At 41.8% G+C, this 21424-nt stretch overlaps 1 protein-coding gene across 5 annotated transcripts in view; it reads right to left on the bottom strand.

Moving 5' to 3' along the window:
• Positions 1–2733: 2733 nt before the first annotated feature.
• The window catches only part of SLC26A7 (solute carrier family 26 member 7), an 88237-nt gene continuing 69546 nt past the window's right edge, over positions 2734–21424 (bottom strand). For all 5 annotated transcript variants that reach the window (XM_079983102.1, XM_079983099.1, XM_079983100.1 and 2 more), the window contains 5 exons: positions 18888–18936; positions 13273–13376; positions 10237–10291; positions 10036–10139; positions 2734–6116 (listed from right to left, as the gene is read on the bottom strand). In XM_079983102.1, the coding sequence (XP_079839228.1) occupies positions 6081–6116; positions 10036–10139; positions 10237–10291; positions 13273–13376; positions 18888–18936 (348 nt within the window). In that variant the 3' untranslated portion in view covers positions 2734–6080. The remainder of the gene's footprint in view (positions 6117–10035; positions 10140–10236; positions 10292–13272; positions 13377–18887; positions 18937–21424) is intronic.

The following is a 21424-nucleotide window of genomic DNA, read 5'->3' as shown; positions in this document are numbered from 1 at the left end:
AGGTTTGATGAGGCCCTAAGCTACTGAAGGAAATGGGGCCCTTTATATGTCCAGCTGTCCTTTGTCAATAGCAAATTGTCACTGTTTTTTGTGTTGAATGTCTGCTATATGGTAATTTATGGACCTAATAGGTATCTAAAGCCATTTGCACATGTTGCCATGCAACCCGCCCATGCAGAATGTAGGCACCCTATATATAGAAATGAGAAAACCAGTGATATTTTAGGGAGCAGGCTAGCAGGCGGGGCCCATTACTTACATCGTAGGAGCCTACACAACACAAAACATTGTTGCTGTATGTAGGTTTTATTTTATTTGTTTTTTATTTTATATTTTGGAAATGTACATCCAGTTTTTTCCCCTTTAATTTTTTTTGGGGTCCCCAAGAGAGTGGGGCCCTAAGCTATAGCTTGTTTAGCTTATACATAAATCCAGCACTGGCTGTGACTTCAGTTCAAGCTTTGTTGGCAGTAAACAAACCAAACCTAAGCTGCTGGACACAATGGCAAGCCATGGTTTACTAAGTCATAGTTTAGTAAACCATGGTCTAGTATTATATGCAAACCAGGCCTACATCAACCCAAGTGAACTATATACTTAAAACCATGCTGAGAGTCAACATTCCTTTTTTGTGGAGTGGGTGACAAAGTAGCAGAAGGAATGTTTATACAAGATATGACATCCTAGCCTCTGGATGCAATCCAATGCTTTTATATTGCATCATCACTAAATTGTTAAAAACTCAGGACTGTTTAGCACAGGACATTATTTTTTTTAGCAGTGAAAGAGAGAACAACCAATTCCTCCTCCAACATAGAAATTATCTACATGCCAGTTTATTTCCATATAAATTTATTGTTACATATGCTAATAACAAACAAGGGAAAACAAACAAAAGAGAAATGCATTGTTAAACATACAGAAACGAGCAGATTGTCTGATCCTTGCTAAAATCCATCAGATGGATGAAAGCACCATTTCACATCCAGTCTGGAAATGCACTTATTTATGAGAAACATTTTATTATTATTATTATTCTTTTGGCAGACAGAAGGAAGTACTCCTCCCAGGAAGTGCATTCTTTTCTAAACAACTCGTTAGTATTATTTTGCTAGCCAGTAAATGTCAAACAATCTTAACAAATGCTTTTTGGCACATTAAGGTTTTCATTAAACAAGGAAGGTATCTTACACGGTAGATTTATACCATCCAGCTCTGTCCCAGCCTTCAATAAATTATAACAAGGTAGCTAAAGCCAGACTTTGTGGCACTTAATATAGGGATTTAGGGGGAAATAACCTTTAAAAGGGAAAGCACAGGATGAACATTAGGGACATTTAATTTGCATAGCAATGATCCTAGCAAGTCTCCCTTATTATGTATTTATGTCTAATTTATCATTTTCACTAAGTTTCTTTTTAAATACTTTATTGACATTCTCTCTGTGTGTGCGCGCACACACGTACAAGAGTTCATAAAAACAGAGGTTGTAGCAGTGCAGGTTTGTACAGTCTGTGCGGCTTAATTTGCAGGACTGCAGAGAATTTATGGGACCCTGGGCAATAATGAATGAGGTCCCCATTAATGTATGTCAGTGTGCTTTTCTCTCCCAGAGCTGATTGGGTGAACTTGTGGGGCTCCCAGCTTGTTTTTGTCACATTTTATGAGTTTTGGAACTCAGGGCATCACCAGGTCCTTATTTTGGCACATCCAAATGCACAATGTGTTCCCAATAATTCCAGTCAATCAACACAGAAGCCTGGAGAACCAGATCTATCCTTAGGAAACTGATTTGAGGTGCCATGAAAGGTTGATGTTGATCATACTGATCTGGGAGGGATCAAATGGTCTGACTCTGAATAAGGGAACTCCTTATGTTCCTATGCCAAAAATAACTTTGCTGGCCTTGAGTACTCTGGGGTGTATCTTGTGCTAGTCCTACTCAGAGGAGACCTGTTGAAATGAATGAACATGACTAATATAGGCCCATTCATTCCAGTAGGTCTGTCCTAAATTAAGCTTAGCAGGATACAACCCAGGACCAGCCACAAAATGCTTGGCCTGACTCTGCACACAGGTATCTTTTTTAGAGCACCAAAAACCTCCAAAATCCTGAAATCCTGAGCTATTGCTTCACTGAGTTCACCAACTTTTGGCACACTGTGCTTAAAAGAAAAGGGTGGGAACCCTCTGGAAAATTCTGCTTAAGGTAAAGAGAATCAATGCCAGCTGCATTGTTCCTATGGCTTCAAAGGTACATTAAAACAAGGGTTACCAATCTTTTTTGGACCAGTGGTCACATTTTGAATTTTGAGAGTATCCTGGGAGTGCCAGCCACAAAATGACTGCTATAGGGCAGCATAAAAGGTAAAGGTAAAGGTACCCCTGCCCGTACGGGCCAGTCTTGACAGACTCTGGGGTTGTGCGCCCATCTCACTTAAGAGGCCAGGGGCCAGCGCTGTCCGGAGACACTTCCGGGTCACGTGGCCAGCGTGACATCGCTGCTCTGGCGAGCCAGAGCCGCACACGGAAACGCCGTTTACCTTCCCGCTGGTAAGCGGTCCCTATTTATCTACTTGCACCCGGAGGTGCTTTCGAACTGCTAGGTTGGCAGGCGCTGGGACCGAGCAGCGGGAGCGCACCCCGCCGCAGGGATTCGAACCGCCGACCTTTCGATCGGCAAGCCCTAGGCGCTGAGGCTTTTAACCCACAGCGCCACCTGCGTCCCTATAGGGCAGCATGGCATAACACAAAATTAGACAAGACAGCCACCCCTGACAACTGTCGTGGGAATTCAGCTATGTCCTATTAGTCCCAACTATGGAGCTAATTCAATATTGATTTTATGCACACACTGAAGCTGTCTAATAGCAACAGGGAGCATTCCTCACAACACTCACTTTCATTTCACAGAAGTCACTTAGAAGTTACCTGCACATTTTGCCTTATAACTTTCTTTCTAGATGGACTAGGGGCTGACTTTTTTAAAAAGGCACCAGGGTGTTCTTTTGGGCACCAGGGTTGGCAACCTCTGTGTTAAAAAAAAAACAGTTTTTGCCCAAGTGGATTCTTAAAAGTTGTGTGTGTGTGTGTGTGTGTGTGTGTGTGTGTGTCAAATTTTTTTATGAAACATTCATCACATATTAGTTTTCTCCAGAACAGCTGACTTTTTTTCTCCCAAACCCTGATGGCATACAATGAAGATATTCTGCACACCCAATTTTTAGCACAAACATTGGTGCACATCTCTTAAAGTCAGATTTTTTAGGACTGCTGCTAGATTTCCTCAGAGAAGATAGCTTGATTCTCGCCTTAGTCCTGGAGTGGCTACCTTTGTCCACCCACACCCACCCTCACATCCCTTGCAGCAGGGCCAGTTGCACGGGATGGTGGGAGTTGTAATTCAGATACATCTGCACAGCCACAAGTTAGTCACCCTTGCTGCCATACCCCCCTTTGCAAGTTATCCTAGCTACATTTTTACTCCAGTTAAAACCCACTTCCCCACAGAGTCAACGAAAGCTTGTAGCAGATTGAGACCCAATAGTTTTCCTCCATATTTCTTTTTTAAATACACAAATGTATAATTTAAATGACCCCTTCAAACTTATTGCTTCAAAGATCTGCCAATTTGGAAAGTGAACCCAATGTTCTGCAGACATCATCATAAACAACCAGCATAATCCAACATAACATGAGGCAATTATTTAAGTGTGATTGCTTGGAGCTCTCGGGGCACAGCGCAGATCTCCTGCATTCTTTGCAAATAAGCAAATCATAACCACAATAAGTGCTAGCAGCAGAAAATGGTAACACTGCACATTGCAAAATTATCAACCTAACATGTCCTCCTATTCTACAAAAGTTTGTGAACCGTGTGATTTTAATAAAGGATTGCCAGCCATTCATAATTGTTATGGATTGCTTCTATTTATTTTTTTTAGAGCCAAGTCCATAATGTGTAGAAAGCTTGCTCATTTCTTTTGGGGAGGTGGGGGGTGAGGAGAGAGAATAACAATAAATTTTGCATGAATGATGAATTCACCACTTTGATAGAGATGCCATGAATATCAACCCCTGAAGCAAAAATTGTGTACTCGCTGTTTCAGACAAGTGTCCATTGCACATCTGTTTTATGAAAAGCCAATTGTGCATGCAATGTGTAATAACGGTTCAGATCTGCCTTAATTTATATGGCTTTTGAATGCAGATGATGCACAATTAAGGAAATTATGAAATGTGACATGCAAGAATTATTCCAATCTGCACTACTTAAAGAACACAGTTGTACAACTGCATATAATGAGAGGCATGCAACACAATGCAATGATTTAAATCAGCTTTGCAAACACTGCGCACCCACTTTTGTGGATTAGGATCCCAGACTCGTAATGCCAACATGTTGAAAGTCTGCAATATTCACCAAGAGAAAAGTGTAGGATTTTGCACACCCTGCACTTTCAATGTGTCTCCTATCTATACAGTGTAATTTACATCTCCATTGTCCTCCTATCACTAGAATCCATTGTGTCAGATGGAGAAATTTATCTCCTTATTTATTAACTGAAGTAATTAAAACTGTATGATTAGATATTAATAATATTATTTGGAGGGAGGGGGGAAATACAATTCTTAATGTCCTCCAGTTTTTGCAGAAACTTGGTTGTGGCTTGAATTATCTGTAATTAGCAAGCAAAAAAGATTGCAATCCCACTTAAATATCTATGACATTTGTCTAACTTTTGTGCATTGGGTTAGAAATACTTTCAATAAACTGTGCAGAATACTGCTAGTCAAAAACTATTTGAAACAATGGCACTTTTGCTTTCCACTTATCTATGCAGAATCTCCCGATCATTGTTTAGATGTAATACGAATACATAATTTAGCATCCTATGCACTAACCTGCAGTCTTCTCTTTCTTCAGTATGGCCATGAGAAGGAGACCGGCTGTTTAAAGCTAACAAGAGTTTGTTGCTTTGTCTAAACTCAGCACTGTGCTTAGTTTTATCCAAACAAGCCACGATGAAAAACCACTTGTCCCAAAGTGACAAACTGCTGTTAACTTAAAATACACATGGATGCAATAGCTACATTGAAGGAGAATGTGCAGAAGGGAGGGGATGAGCCTCAGTCTCATGCATGTAGCACTACACTATGGTTTAGGGTTACATCCTAACCCACCCACCCCGCCTTTGTGATTGCAAAATCTGTCTGAGCACTTAGATCTAGAGCCACAAACTGGCCCTCTCTGTATGCAGATACAGACCTATGTGAGCACATGCCATTCCCTGTAAAATGTGACACAGAATAACCCTCTGTTACAAGACCACCCCCCGACCACTGTAAATTAGCACCATTCTACTTAATTCAATGGAGCTGTCAGCATAGGTCAAACCTGAGAATCTTACAACAAATGCTAAACCTTTTCACAACGGAAGGGAAAGCAGGGGCTATGTTCATAACTGGAAATATGTTTTTAAAATTCATGAGAAGATACATACGGCAGTGTAGAACATAAGTAACACTCAAAATAGCCAGTGACCTTGGTGGTTTTGATAGAATATGAAAGGGGCATGGTGGGATTGCTCTAATGGGTGCCCCGCGTATTTAAGAAGAAATAATCTGGACATCACAGTTTGTGTTTCCATGTAACAAGCTGTAAATCCTTGGGATTAGATACCAGCGACTGCAGTACAAAATTCAGTAAGGTTGTATTCTCTTGTGCACAAAATGATACAACTAAGTTACAATAGGACAGAGTTAAAAACAATATACACTACTGAAATGTCCTAAATTGCTTTCTAATTATTATTATTTATCTAAATGCATACAAAAATATGTAGCAATCAAATAACAATTTTATTTTTATTTTTATTTTTTAAAAAACTGTCATTGCTGGTAACTCAAAGAGATACCTCCAGGAACGTTTTGACAGTAAACACTGTTGATGTTGGATTTGTTAAATAGACTTGGCATACAATTATCACCATCAAAATCCCATGTTTGAAGATCTGACGAAACACCGGCAAAGTTCTTTCTGTAGGTAAGCGGTTCAATATATCTATATCAGGTCAGCTTCAGACCTCAGTGTGTTCATTAAGCTTGCAGAAATTCTAAAATTGAAAGAAGAAGGAGATTTCACCCTACAGCTAGAGTTTTCTAGAATGCATTAGCATGTAAGTCATTAACAATCCAGGCATTTAACAATGAAAATAGACCCAGGGCGAGAGACCTAGACTGTAACTGTATTGTATCAACATTTCCAGAAGCGCTACATGAGTCTACCACATTTGCAAAGATACCATGATGTGGTCCGTATACAAAATGTCATTAGTATGATATGTAATGTAAAAGAGAAGATCTGGACAGAACTGAAATTTGAGAAACCTGTGCAATACAGAATACCAGGCATCCCATTCTTGATTCATAACCAAACTATCTTAGTAATGATAACAAACCCATTTGCAAAAGCGGAATTAAAGATCTGGCAATCCTAGATGTAGAAATTAACACCCCCTTATCACTATTGATTCCCTTCACATTGCATCACGATTCCCCTCCTTTTACAAACCTGATAGAAAACTGATTGGTATGAAAGGAAAGGAAAAGGCTGGTACTGCTTGATTCACTTTTATGAAAATGACACTTCTCTCACAGCAGGGCAGATCATGAAAAGAATGGAGGGGTGCTGGGTGAATTGGCTATCTGTTGATGATGCATTGTGTCTCAAATTCAACAGTTAAATCTCAAGCAAATTAGAACAATGACACCATTTGAACGAATGATTCTGAACATCCAAAAAAATGCTATCAATTTTATATAAAATATTCACTGATCTAGCCATTGGACTATTAACTTGGTTATTAAACAAAATTGGGAAATGGACCTAGCCATAGCAATTGAAGCAGCATATTGGAACAATCTGTGGACAATTAACCCTCTAAAATCAACATCAAACCACATCAGAGAGAATTATTTTAAGTTAATACATATGTAGCATTTAACACATGTAAGAGTCAGCTATATAGATAAAACATCCACTTTGGCACATGTGAGAAGCACATATCCTGCTGTTCTAGAAGGTTATTGTAGTATAACACAGGCACCAAAATTCACAAGACCGCCACTGCTAGTAATGCAAACCTGGCGTTTCATGGGAGTGTTATGTTGAGAGGTAATGACTTCTTAGCTTCGTGGAGAAGGACTCGTTTGTCTCACAGAATCCACGTTAAACACACTAGCACACATTAAACGTAGACTGTGAGGAATTATGGGAATTGTAGTCCAACAACTTCTGGTGGGTAGTATGCTGGCCACCCGAACATTAACGCTGACATTTGCCAGAGTTTATATTTGCCCAAGGATCCTGTGAACTGGCACTGTGTCTGCTCACTAGGCTAGGTCTCAAACCTTAGCTTGAGATCTGGAATCCCTGACAATAATGCAGCAGTTTGGATTGCAGGGGCTAATCTGGATGGAGTGCTGAACCCAAGGACTTGAGGGCGTGTTGGCTACTTCCAGCACTAGGATAGAAAGAACCTGCTGCACCACTGTTTAATCGTTCCTTTGATACTAAGGGAAGCTTCAGAAAATTCATTTTTCACCCAATGAGTCATGATCTCTAGGGCCACCAAGTGAGAGGAAGCCACTGCAAACAGGTGGTCTGAAACCAAGCCCAGTGTCAGCACTTGCATGGAGGAGCCAATGGGCTTGGAGAGTCCACCACAGCTGACATTGGCTTCCTTATACTTAATTTGTTTTTGCTTAAAATGCTTTTTTTTTTTTTTTACAGCACTCTTAAAAGATGTCCAAAGCCATCTAGAGAAATTAAGATAGTGGTGATAGCTACAGCCATTTCCCCCAGCATTTGTTCTCGGCCCAGGGCTGTGTGATACCATCCAATATTTCCTGCTCTTTGGTGCAACCTGGCAAGTTTGTGAATGTGGGGGGGGGGGGGAGCCCATCAGGGTGTTACTGAGAGGAGCATCTTGCCCAAGGCATCTTTATACCTGGCCACCACACTCTGGGCCAAGGTGAAGGAGGAACTCTGTGTGTGTGGAACCTACTTGCACACTAACTACAACAGCTGCGGGGGGGGGGGGGGGAAATTCCCCCCAACACAACTTGCTTGTCCCATAAATATGTAAAAACTAAATCAAAGAGAGCGTAAGTTTCAAATAGCTAAAATACTGCATTTCCCCTGTTCGGCATTTTGCTCGACAAACACCGCCAGTTTTTAGTCAATCAGCCTAAAGCGATGTTGGATGAAAAGGAGGAAGAAGACTTTTCTAAGTGAATTAGCAGAATGTGCCTATTCACGGTAATAGGGGAGGGGAGGGCAAAGAAACAGAAAACAACAGCTTATTGACTAGTATTAACTTTAATCTGTCTTGGAGGGGACTCGGTCTTGGACCCCAGCCAATGCTGTAGTCATGCATAAAACAATGGAAAGCCAAAACTCCATGCGTTGCCTGAACATTTGGTTTAATAAAAGTTACAGTGGAGAATCTTGCATGAGTTTACGCTATAAGCAAGTCTGCGCCCTTTGAAACCAGAAATGTGGAAACAGAGTTTATATAATAACGTTGGTTCCCATCCAAATACCCCTGAGCTGTGTCGTATAATATCGCCTTAACAGAGGCTGCAAGGGTGAGGCTGGACTTAGGCAGGTGTAGGCAGCCATGAATGAATGCAAGCGGGAATGGACAATCACACCACAGTAGATGACCCTCACTGCCGCTGTATATTGTTGCTTCCAACTACCTGCTGTTCCTGTTGTTGCACACACACATGTGTATGCGCTGATTTTAAAATGAAATGGCTACTATATGTTAAACGGGGAGGTCAAGGGGCTGTTTAGCTTAGAAAAGAAGAAAGGAACATAGGAAGCTGCCTTATACTAAATCAAACCACTGGCCCATGTAGCTCAGTATTGTCCACCCTGAGTGACAGCAGCTTTCCAGGATTTTAGGCAGGGTACATTTCAAGACCTATCTAGAGATGCCAGGAATTGAAAGTGGGACCTTCTGCATTCAAAGCAGATGCTCTACCACTGAGCTAAGTCCCTTCTCATATGTCTTTAGGGCTGAGGGGGCATGCTATAGGGTAGGAGTAGTCAACGTGGCACCCTCCAGGTGCTTGTGAACTATACCTCCCATCAGCCGCAATCAGTATTGTCAGAGATCATGGGAATTGTAGTCCAGAACCATATAGAGGGCCCCACTTTATAACCCTATATCAGACTAAGAGTGCCATGGACAGAGTAAATAGGAAAAGCATGACTCACCTCTTTCAAGGCATAAGATCTCAGGTTAGCCAGTGAAATTAGCAGGTAAGAAAAACAAAAGGAAATACTTTATGACATAGCCCATAATTTGTGAGATTTTGACCAGCTTCGGCCCATCTGAAGCTGATACAGGCTCGTTTCATCTTGAGCCCAAGCAGAGTAGTCCACACAGCAGAAGGATAAGCAGTATGTGCCACATTCTTAACTTTATTTCCACTCTATGTTGAGAGAATACAAACATGCATCTTGCCTCTGTGAGAGCAGAGAAGCAACACCTCTCGGAAACAAAGAACACTGAGAGAACAGTGAAAAACAGGAAACCAGTGAACGTCACATCCAGTCTCCCATTCCCATGGGAATCCAACAGTAACTCTGACTGTGGAATGCAAAACAATGTCTTGTGATTGCAGTTGCTGCTCAGTGAGGGAAATAGAAACCAACATAATTCACCTATGAACGTCATTGCTGCTGGTTACTGTGACTGGCTTTTTTTTTAAAAAAAAAGAGGCATAGAGGAATAATATCCACTGGGGTAGTGAACAGCAAGTGCCAGAAATGCAGAAATAAGTACCCCTCCTGACTGCTGGATGCTGAAGATGAAGAACAAGGTACAGAGATAACCATCTCACCCTGTTTGTGAATTTCCCACAGACATTTGATTGGCCACTTTGCAGAGGGAACTTGAGTGAGGTAGAAAATCATGATAGCTCTCTTATCTTCTTCTGTTCTCGTGCAGTGAGACTCACCTTGTTCAACTGAATGGCACCAACAGCTGATGACACCGATTCAAAGAAGACGGCATTCTCGGATTCCAGCTTTCCGCTGAGCTTCAACGCCTTTATCAAGGAAGCTGTAGTAAGACAGGAATGTGCGCACTTTAAAAGAGAGGAACGACACCCGGGAAAGTTAATTTTTAAAATTTATGCTCACCAAAAACTGATACTTGCCTTTGCAATTTGCCAGTAAAACATCGATGTTTCTTTTTTTAGATTCCGTGTAGATCTGAAAGAATCCAAATATTTAAACTACCTTACTAAAGATGTTGAAGTATCACATTCAGATGAAACGATGCTCCCCCTCCTTCTTCTCTGTTTTAGATTTTGATACCTGGTTGTTGTTGCTTTCATTATTTCATATAAATGAATTTAACACAAATTAGCAAGGCCCACTTTTGGCTCAGGAAAGATGTCATTCAATAAGAAACAGGTAGGGTGCATACACCCCATATCTTTAAAACATGTTTAAAGCTCATTCCCCTCCAAATAAGTTGGGAATTGTGATTTATCCCTCACAGAGCTATGGTTCTCAGTACCCATAACAAGCTGCAGTTCCCAGGATTCTTGGGGGGTGGGGGTTGCTTTAAATGAATTATGTGTGCCCAGCCTAAGTAATATTTAGTAAAAAAACCATACATGCTAAATTGCAAGTGTCCAGCAGAGGGAACTGTTCCATAATATAAACATCCCCCTAAAAGCTAAAATCCATTAAGTTTTTGTGGTATGAAATGGTAAGCCTCAATGCCACATTGTAAGGACAAACACTGCTGTGATCCAGGAGGATTCTGCTTAAGTTCCATCTAGTCCAGTATTACGTTCCCCTCAAAGACTGGCCAGTTGCCTCCAAGAAGGCCACAAACATGGCAAGAAGGCAATGCAACTGGTCTGAGCTTATTTTGACCAGTGATGCAATTACAAAGAGAGCACAGACCAGAGCTTATATTTGATGCATCTCCTGCCCTCTTCCCTTAGTCCATGACACATGCAGCACAGGGCAAGCTCACATGCACTTTGCTATGTCACGTGGATAAAGGGTCCTAACAGTAACACTGTGGCTTCATCGTTTCTTTCCTTAAAACGTAATGCAAATATTAAACCTATGTCAGTCACAACATCAGTACGGTTTTTAAGCATTGAATGTACAGTGGCCCAAGTCTGCATTCATTCCTAAAGAAAAAGCCTGTTTTCCAACTGGCGTGTAGCAGCTAGAGATTAAGGTTTCTAAAACCTTTTAGTGCCACTGGATCTCAAGGAAGCAGCTTTTGGTCTTTGCCCCTCTGTGAAGCCCTAATACAAAAGAAGCATATGGCATCTGCTTTCTTCTAACTAATCTTAAAAAGCAATGTGAAATGATCTATTTGATCTAGGACTAAAGGCATGTGATGTTATTCATGTGGTTTGAGTGCAATATTTTTCTTTCACAAATAGCCAACACACACACAAAAAACTAAGCAGGGCTGGGGGTGTCAGGGGATGCTTAAACCTTTTGCCCCATTTGATTCCTATCTGGATAGATCTAACCCTGTGTCTGTTTGCACAGGGAGCTTTTTTCCATGCACATAGCAGGCACAGGGGGGTATCTGGATTGGGAACACAGGAGCAAACGTCTAAAGTCCCTCTCCCCTCCCAATCCAGCTCGCCTCCACCCACTCACTGCCTGTTGTGAAAGAAAAATGGAATAGTTCCAGTGGGATAATACTTCAAAGGAGATTGGCAAGTGGGTGATGCCACCCATTTGCCCAAGTTGGCCCACTGAGGTGGGGGAAGATAAAGATCTGTCCCAATGGGCCAAAAAGGTTACCCACCCTGGCTTAAGGGCAAATCCAGCCAGTCCCACCTGGTCAATGATTTCTATTAAGTTTGGTGAGTGCAATGTCCACAAAAGCAATGTCCAGTCACATATGCTGTGACTGGTCTGGTTCTCTGACCCTTTTCTCTCTTGTGATAATACTTGCATGTTTGACTCATGACTTCTGAACACTTGTTTTGCTACTCCGTAAAGTATCCGATTGTTAACAGAGAAGGACAGCCAAAGGCTTTGGATAGGATGGTCATTTCTATGGGGAAGGAGGGGCAGTTTCCGGGAAAAGGTGAAAAAAGAAGCAATCTGCATTTGGTCAAAAGGGGGGGGGGGGACTTGTCTGAGAGGAAACTTCCTAGGAAAAAAAGGGACAACTAGAAAGTGAGCATAGGACCCTATAGGAAAAGATATGGGAGACAAATGTTTCCAAGCTGGGATCTGATTCCCATGTATGTGTAGGTCAGTTAATTTCACAAGATGACTTACAGTTTGGAGATTACTCCATTGGGAAGTATTGTGTTTGAAGCGACAAAGGAGTGGAATTAGTTGGTGATTGACCTCTGAGGGCTTATAACCCACATGCTAGTCATCACTTGATGCTGCAGCCATCAAGCGACAAGTGTGGATGTATGAATTTGGTCTAAAAAAAATTTTTTTTAAAGGAACAGTACAAAGATTCGTGCCCATTCTGCAACCATCAATGCATTCTGCATTAGACGGTTGTGATATTCTTGAAGGAGGAATGAATGTTTAGGAGGCCGTCTGCTATCCTAGATTATGCCAACAGTATATACTTGTTGGAACATGTAACTGGGAGTAAAATGAGTAGGAGATTCACCCACAGAGCACACACACACAGGTAGGTGTATAGAATCATATAACTGTATAGTTGGAGGGATCTCCAAGGGTCCTGCTACAATGCAGGAATCACAGCTAAAGATCCCTGACAGATGGCCATCCAACCTCTGTTCAAAAAATTCCGATGAAGGAGAATTCACCACCTTCCAAGGTAGTCTGTTCCTGCGTCACACAGCTCTTCTTAATGTTTTGTCAGAATCCCTTTCTTATAATCTGAATTCATTGGTTTGGGTCCTACCCTCTGGAGCAGCAGAAAACTGCCTTGCTCCATCTTCCATGTGACAGCCCTTCAAACATTTAAAGATGGCTATCATATCACCTTTGTCTTATCCTCTCCAGGCTAAACACACCCAACTTCCTCAATCCTTCCTCATAAAGCTTCTTGGTCTCCCTCCTCTGCACACAGTCCAGCTTGTCAATATCCTTATTAATAGTTCTACCTAGAATTGGGCACAGTACTCTAGGTGGGGGTCTGACCAAGGCAGAATACAGTGACACTATAGAATAGTGTGGGATACAATAAAATGAATGTGGTGAATCATAAATACCTGAGTAAGCACAGAGATGCCAGTGTAGTCAAAGAAAGTCAGGCCACTGCAGTCAAGTATTAGGGAATGCCTTTCGCTGGGCCATTGCTGTAACGATGATTCACCTATATGGTTAGTTAAAAGGTCTGTTATTTATTTATTTTATTTGTGGGCTACAGACAGATGCGATATCAATATGAAATAAGTGGGGATTTCTATGTGGAATCGTAGAATTGTAGAGTTGGGAAGCCCAGAGGTCATCTCATCCAATCCCCTGCAATGCAGGAATCACAACTAAAGAATCCCTGGCAGATTGCTATCCAAGCTCTGCTGAAAAATCTCCACCAACTTCCAAGATAGTCCATTCCACTGTTGAAGAGTTCTTACTGTGAGAAAGTTCTTCCTGATGTTAGTCAGAATCTCCTTGTCATTGGAACCCACTGGTTCGGGTCCTAGCCTCTGGAGTAGTACCTTTACTCTGTTATCATGTTTGTACTCTAAGATTCCAGGCACATCTTCTGGAATATTATACAGAAGTATAATATTGTTTATTTTAACTCGCCTGTGGAAACAACTCAGAGGCTATTAAGAAGAAAAAGGATAACATCAAGAAGATTGGAAGATGGGACTGGTGAACATTAAAAGCAGCACAAATATGAGATGATCGGACCCTACTGAACTCGAAGCATGGGAACCCCCAACAAAATTTATAATTTGGCAAAATATTCGGATTTTAAGATTTGCATTGGTATAATTTGGAATAATTAATGTGATATGATTGGATTGTTTAATGGAAAACTTAATAAAAATTATTATAAAAAAGGAGTAGTACCAGAAAACAAGCTTGCTCCATCTTCCACATGACAACCCTTTAGACAGTTGAAGGTGGTTATCATATCACTTTTCAGTCTTCTCTTCTCCAGGCTAACCATACCCAACTCCCTCACATGCTCTGTGTGCTGAAGGCCCCAGATTCAATCCCTAGCATCTCCAGGTAAGACGAAGAGGCTCCTGCCTGAAGTTCTGGAGAACTACTGCCACTCCATGTTGACATGAATGAGCAAGATGCACTATTGGTCTGATCTGGGATGAGACACCTTCCTGTGTTCCTAGACATGACTGGAGAGAAGCTGAGAAGACCAGAAATGAAGCCCCGTGCCCTCCCTATGGTGGTTTGATAGTATATTTTATGGTTTCCGTTCTTTATCAGATTCCCAGAGAGCTTTATGGAAAAGCCTTACTAGTTCCTTAAAATAAATATTAATTCCACTTTTAGTGAAGTTCTTTAGTAAAGGTAAAGGGGCCCCTGACCATTAGGTCCAGTCATGACCGACTCTGGGGTTGCGTCGCTCATCTCGCTTCCGGGTCATGTGGCCAGCATGACTAAGCCGCTTCTGGTGAACCAGAACAGCACACAGAAATGCCATTTACCTTCCCGCCAGAGTGGTACCTATTTATCTACTTGCACTTGACGTGCTTTCGAACTGCTAGGTTGGCAGGAGCAGGGACCGAACAACGGGAGCTCACCATGTTGCAGGGATTCGAACCACCGACCTTCTGATTGGCAAGTCCTAGGCTCTGTGGTTTAACCCACAATGCCACCCGCCTCCGTAGAAGTTCTTTAGCTTCCTTCAAAATTCCTCACATGTTTTGCTCAGGAGGACCTCCTGGATTTTGATTCAATTTCTGTCGGCACTTACCACCCAAATTTTCTATTAGGGGAACTGATGGCAAGTTTGAGCGCAACTGTCTCTTCATGGAATGTAAAGGAAACAGCTTCATAGATGCTTTCCAATAGGCAAACTTAGAATCATAGAATCTTAGAGCTGGAGTGGATCCAAGGGTCATCTAGTCCAACCCCCGGCAATGCAGGAATCTCGGCTAAAGCATCCATAAAGCATCCACTTCACTAGGTAGTTGCTCAATTCAGTTAGCAGGTGGTTAACCACTAAGTATCTTTAAACACTTGATGCTTCTCATAATAATGTGAGCTTTCTAAAAACATATGCTGAAGTTACTGCTTCTAAAAAGGTCCCATAGCAACCCCAAAGAAGCAGATTCACAGGCAGTGCTAAATAACCATCCCATGAGCACAAGGATTTCCACTTGCAAGGCAGAACTTCTCCCCTCTTCCTTCCTGCAGCACAAAGTCTGCCCCCTCCTCAAATCTGCTCCGGATGGTTGGAGGAAACCCCAGAAAAGATTGAGGGGGTGTATGGTGGGGAGTCCTGCTGCAGAAGTCAAAATCCTTACACTGATAGGATAGTAACTTTGCACTGCCCGAGTTACAAACCACAGTATTTGCTTTCCACCCCATTACGGTGATCTGACCTACGGGACACAAGTATCATTTGCTTTCTTTTGTTAAATATTGGAAGAGAACTAACCTTCTAAGTTATAAACTACAAAGCACCAAACAAAAGGATGGAGATACAAAATGAAACGGTTTAAACTAAATAGTTTTGACAAAGAATGTAAAGGGCTCAGAAATTCTTCAAGGGACTTAGGTGCTAACAATGTATGGATTTACATTGGCACGAAATCCTCTCAATGAGTAGCCAAAGATTTGGTGCTTTTTTTTCGTTTGCAGTTCTTGAGGTTTATTGGATTATTTAATTGTATATGCATAATGTTTTCTACTAGAGCAAAAGAGAAATTAATATCAAAGCAAGTAAACTCCAGCCAGACAGTAACTAAAAATAGAATCAAGAGAGCTGCTAGGCCTTTAATGCAATCCTCTCCACAGCCCATACAAAAATACAAAAATGTCAAAGAAAATCTTTGCCCCAGAGAGATAATGAAAGATCAGGAATTATGGGAGAATACATCAAAAGCTTGGAAAATTCTCCAGTATTTGTTTTACCTTGTAGTTACTGATTTACCTGAATAGAAAAAAAACATTGCTGGCATTTCAACGTCTCCAGGTGGTCACATTGCCCCACAATATACAGTACTTTTCCATGTATAAGACTATGTTTTTTTACTCTAAAATAATGTTCAAAATCTGGGCTGGTCTTATACACGGATAGTATCTCCCCCCATTTTCTTAAATCGGGGTCCCCCAAAATAGGGGGCATTTTATACATGGGGGCGACTTACAGGTTTATTAATAGGTTTTTTATATCATATAATAATGTTTGTATCTTTGTCGCAAAATACAATCTTTGGACATGGAATTCAATGGGCAGCGAGTTAAAGGATTCTTTTGTATTTAAAAAGCCTCCTGGCCCCCACCTTAGCATCACAATTAAATGAGAAAGTCAAGACATGGAACAAGAGATGGGGAAGAATTTGTTGAGTTTGCATTTTAATGAAAACTACTTAATTTGCACTTTCCCCAAATAATATGCAAGCTCAAATGCGGATACTTCTTCAGCTTTTAAAATTCAGTTCTCCAACCAAATAATGTGTGCAGAAATGTGTATATAACATGCATTTATTAGAGAAGATAACATTCAAAATGCAGTATTGTAGGAGAAAGTAGTTGAAGAAATGTGTTTATCAGGTAAAAATGCATATAAAATGTAAATTGGGAGGAATGAGCAGTAAAATGAGAGGTTTTTTTATAAACCGCTTTAAGTTTTGCTTTGTTTTTACAATCAAGTGGAATACACATTTTATAAAATAAACAAAATACTGATTAATTTAAGTGAAGCCTTTAAAAAAGAAAAAAAAGAAACAAAACTGATGCAGAATAGTGGAGATGAGAACATAAGACTATAAAAATGAGAAACTGAAACAGACAGATTCTTCCAGGCCCAGTAAGAGACAGCCTGCTCTGCCAAGCTAAGGTTCCATTTGCACTATACATTTAAATCAGTATACCAATTTAAACAGTCCTGGCTTCCCCCAAAGAATCCTGGGAACTATGGTTTCCTAAGGGTCCTGAAGGTTGTTAGAAGACACCCCCGCCCGGGGGGGGTGTGCAACATAGCATGCTGTTCTGAGTCTCTTGTCCAGAGGTGAAGGGGGGCGGCAGTTGGAAGACCAGGACTGATTCCTGTATTGCCGGGGGTTGGACTAGATTACCCTTGGGTCCCTTTCAACTCTACAGCTCTGTGATTCCCCTCACAGAGCTGCCAAGGTGGTTTAACAATCAGTCCCTCCTCCCAAGGAACTTTGGGAACTGGAGCTCTGTAAGGAGAAAGGGGGGGGGTCTCCTAAGAACTCTCAGTACAGTGGTACCCTCAGGGTTAAGTACTTAATTCGTTCTGGAGGTCCGTTCTTAACCTGAAACTGTTCTTAACTTGAAGCACCACTTTAGCTAATGGGGCCTCCCGCTGCCGGAGCACGATTTCTGTTCTCATCCTGAAGCAAAGTTCTTAACCCAAGGCACTATTTCTGGGTTAGCGGAGTGTGTAACCTGAAGCATCTGTAACCTGAAGCGTCTGTAACCTGAGGTACCACTGTACCTTTAACAAACTTTGCTTCCCAGGATTCTTGGCGGTGGGGGGGGGAACCATGATTGTTAAAAGTAGCTAGTTACTTTGAATGTATGGCATAGATGGGAGCTAAATGTGCTGGTTCTTGAAGAAGAAGAAGAAGAAGAAGAAGAAGAAGAAGAAGAAGAAGAAGAGTAGTAGTAGTTTGGATTTGATATCCCGCTTTATCACTACCCTAAGGAGTCTCAAAGCAGCTAATATTCTCCTTTCCCTTCCTCCCCCAACAACAAACACTCTGAGTTGAGTGTGGCTGAGAGACTTCAAAGAAGTGTGACTAGCCCAAGGTCACCCAGCAGCTGCATGTGGAGGAGCGGAGACACGAAACCGGTTCCCCAGATTACGAGTCTACCGCTCTTAACAACTACACCACACTGGCTCTCACCATACTTGAGCTTCAGGAAAGTCATCTTCCACCCTGTTAACCACCCTTTGGCCAGTCAGGCATCAGGAAAGCTCTTCCCTTTCACCTCCTCGCTGGCAGCCATTTGTATACATCCTACAGAACTCATGCCTGCCTGCCTCTAGCCTTTTGGGTGATTCTAAGTGACATCACATCATGCTCCTTGCCTGGACATGTAAGCATCAGGCACATTCATGCTACCTTCTCCATTGCCATCTCTTAGGACATGCACTCAAGAGAAGCCCTGCATGTAATGGGAAGCTCTTGCTTTGGTTTTGGGTCCTGGGTCTTGCAGTCACAGCACACACAAACAGCTCTCTGCGACTGGCGTGCGGAAAATTGAGAACAAAGCTCTCAACGAAGGCACAACACCACAATTTGGAGCTTTTGTAGTGCAAAGGTGCAATGCCGACAGGCAGGTATATTCATTTGAACTTTAGATTCTAAAGCAATAAAGAACCAGGGGGGAGAAATATGACCCAATCATATAATTTTATGGTATTCCACTGATCTCCAAAGTGGTGCAAACCTGGAAATCTAGATCACCTACGTTTGGTAACTGTCCCACATGTTTATTTTACAACACATTTCGAACACCTAGTTAAATCAACACACTCATTCCAATACATTCACAATCTTCAGACCCTTCACCTCCTGCCATGTCAGAGGGAAGGTATGTGGGGCAGTGAGATAAGTTTGATTCCTGATCAAACTTTAACTGACATGGGTCCTGGAATATGATGGGGGTAATCTAAAGGCCCGTCAAGTGTTTATGTCTTAAATGATAAACTCACCATGGCAATTTCCATTGGATAATGGGCTGAGCAATGTGTTCTGTTCATACTGTAAGAAATAGAAAAAGGAAGTGATGAGAGAAAGAATTGTCCCTTGTTTCACTGCCTTAAAAGTTTTGCAAATCCACCGTATGCAAAGGTAACTGAAGTTACGTTGTATTAAGCTCTGTGTTTCTTTACTGGGCCTGGAGACCAACCCTTTCTTCATGAGGCAACTACAACCCAGCCTCAGCAGCAATAACATCCACACTTTAAAAGGGGTGTGATGTAAAGATTAAACAATATATAAATATTGCTTAATACGGTACATTTATACTCAAACTCTCCATTAAAAATGCCCAAGGTGGCTAACAGTAACACCCACAATAGAAAATAGCTAAATAAAAAAAACCATACACAGTATTACAATAAACCTAGGGGTGGCCCTAAATTTGCCTCAGACTACAGAGGGAGAGGCTCAAGCACACGAGGGGAAGGCATAGGGAGAGAAGAGAGTACATGAGCCCAGAAGGTATTTGAGCTGAGGACACGTTTATTGTACTGCCATAGCATGGTTTGGCTAGCAATGACTCAACAGAATAGCAAGATGAGGGAAAGTGCAGCGGTGGCGGCGGCAGCAGCATATATACTAAAGCCACGTTATATGAGCCATAAAATAACTTTGGTCAGCTTCATTTATGCATACATTTGCCTCTGTATCTTAAGAACATTAAGAATGCTGCTGGGATAGACTTAAGATCCTGGTCCAGAATCCTATTTCCCATAATGGCCAGTTAGATGCTGTCAGAAAGCCCAGAACCCAGGCATAAAGGCAATATCTTTTTCTCTGAATACTGCTTCTGAACATGGAAGCTCTATTTATCCATGATTGCTAATAGCCATTGATAGATCTCTCTTCCATGAATTTGGCTAATCCTCTTCTATGCTCGCTGAACTGACACCACACACACACACACAAGCCCACATCACACTTGTAGAATCCTTCATTTACTGTGCACAACTCATTTTCTATTTGTGTTTGGCTTCAGTAGCAAGCAGTGTGTCTGTGTGTGCGTGTTGAGCATCAGAGCTACCTGGCTTAACTAGTTGGCACACGGTCTACCCTGGATCCAAGCACTGGCTGGCTCTGACTAGGTCACTGTTTTCTTAGGCGTGCTTTGAGTCATGCTCCTAGGTTTCTAATCTGGATCAATTCCATAGCTTCGAATGCTGATTTGGTGGAGGGGCAGGGGAAGTGGCCAGGCAAGGAGTATTCATATAAACAAAGTCTTTGTTAAGAGTGATGGATGGACCACTGTTCTGAAAAATTAAGCTTTTGCTTTCTCAATCATATCTAACCAAAATCAACAGAAGGACTCCACCACTGTAGCGCTGGAAATTGGCTTCTGTGTTGCCATATCACACAACCTCACTAAGCGGGAAGGGGGAATAAATAATGTTGTGCTTTCAATTTCTTCAACTATGGAAGTGTAGCTTTGCATGGTCAGTTTGCTTGAGAGAAGTGGGAGTCCTGGAGACGTCTGGTGGTTCTGTAATATCCAGTATTGGCTTGCAAGACTCACCAGAGCAATCTGAGGAGCAATCTGAGGAGGGTCATAACCAGAAACATTCAGGAGCTTGCGAGAGAGGCAGAGGCTGTCTCATTCAGCACCATAGTGACATATTAGCTAGGAACCCCAGGTTCAGAATGCTGACATTGGTGGGGGCTGCCAGTCAGCCAGCAACCATGCACTTGCATATAGGTGACTGAGACACCTCCTGCCTTCACTGCTGCCTCTCAAACGTCTCAGGTAATGAGACAATTTTCCTTTCTGCAGCCACCACCAATGGTGCAAGCGAACCACAACACTGGCCTATACAGACAATATCTTCTTATAAGCAAATATATTGATTGAGCAGGTTAAGAGGACAAAAGGCAATGAGATATCCAAATTATCATTGCCCTCCCGCCCCCTGCAATTTAGTATCAATAGCTGATTTCTCTGGCAAACTCAAATCTGCCTTCCTCCCCCTGTCGCTGCCCAGACCCCACATTCAGACAAGTTAAGCCAGTTTCACTGCTTCTTCTCACTCTGCAGGTGGGTGTCAGCTAATTATCAAAATAGCTGAGTTGACCTGCTGCCTTGATCATCCACAATAAATTACACGTGGAGTAGCACATGTGGCAAATGCCTGTAAAACGAACTTAAAACCTTCTTTGTTGTTGAACTCTTTTACCTGCAGAGCATATTTGCAGGAGGTACAATGCCCACATTTAAAGAAACCACATGGGGGACCAGACAACAAACATTGTATGGGTACTGATTTTAAATCCGTATGCACCAATATATCTTTTAGTGACTTGGTGCGTCATTTGGCAAAAAGGGGGGTATTATTACACCCAGGGATATCCTTAAGAATACATCAATGACTTTCTTTCAAAGTGAAGACGATCAATTGTTTAAGGAAGATATGTCATTACTTAGTTTGTCAAAACAAAAAGTACGTTTAGAAATGCACACAGCAGCGTTAACTAGATATGTAAAAAATAATTTAAT

The sequence above is a fragment of the Podarcis cretensis genome (assembly GCF_951804945.1).
Source record: "Podarcis cretensis genome assembly, chromosome: 7".
In the NCBI taxonomy this organism is placed as follows: Eukaryota; Metazoa; Chordata; class Lepidosauria; order Squamata; family Lacertidae; genus Podarcis; species Podarcis cretensis.
Note: the sequence above shows the minus strand (reverse complement) of the source record. Positions and strands in the feature narration are given on the sequence as shown.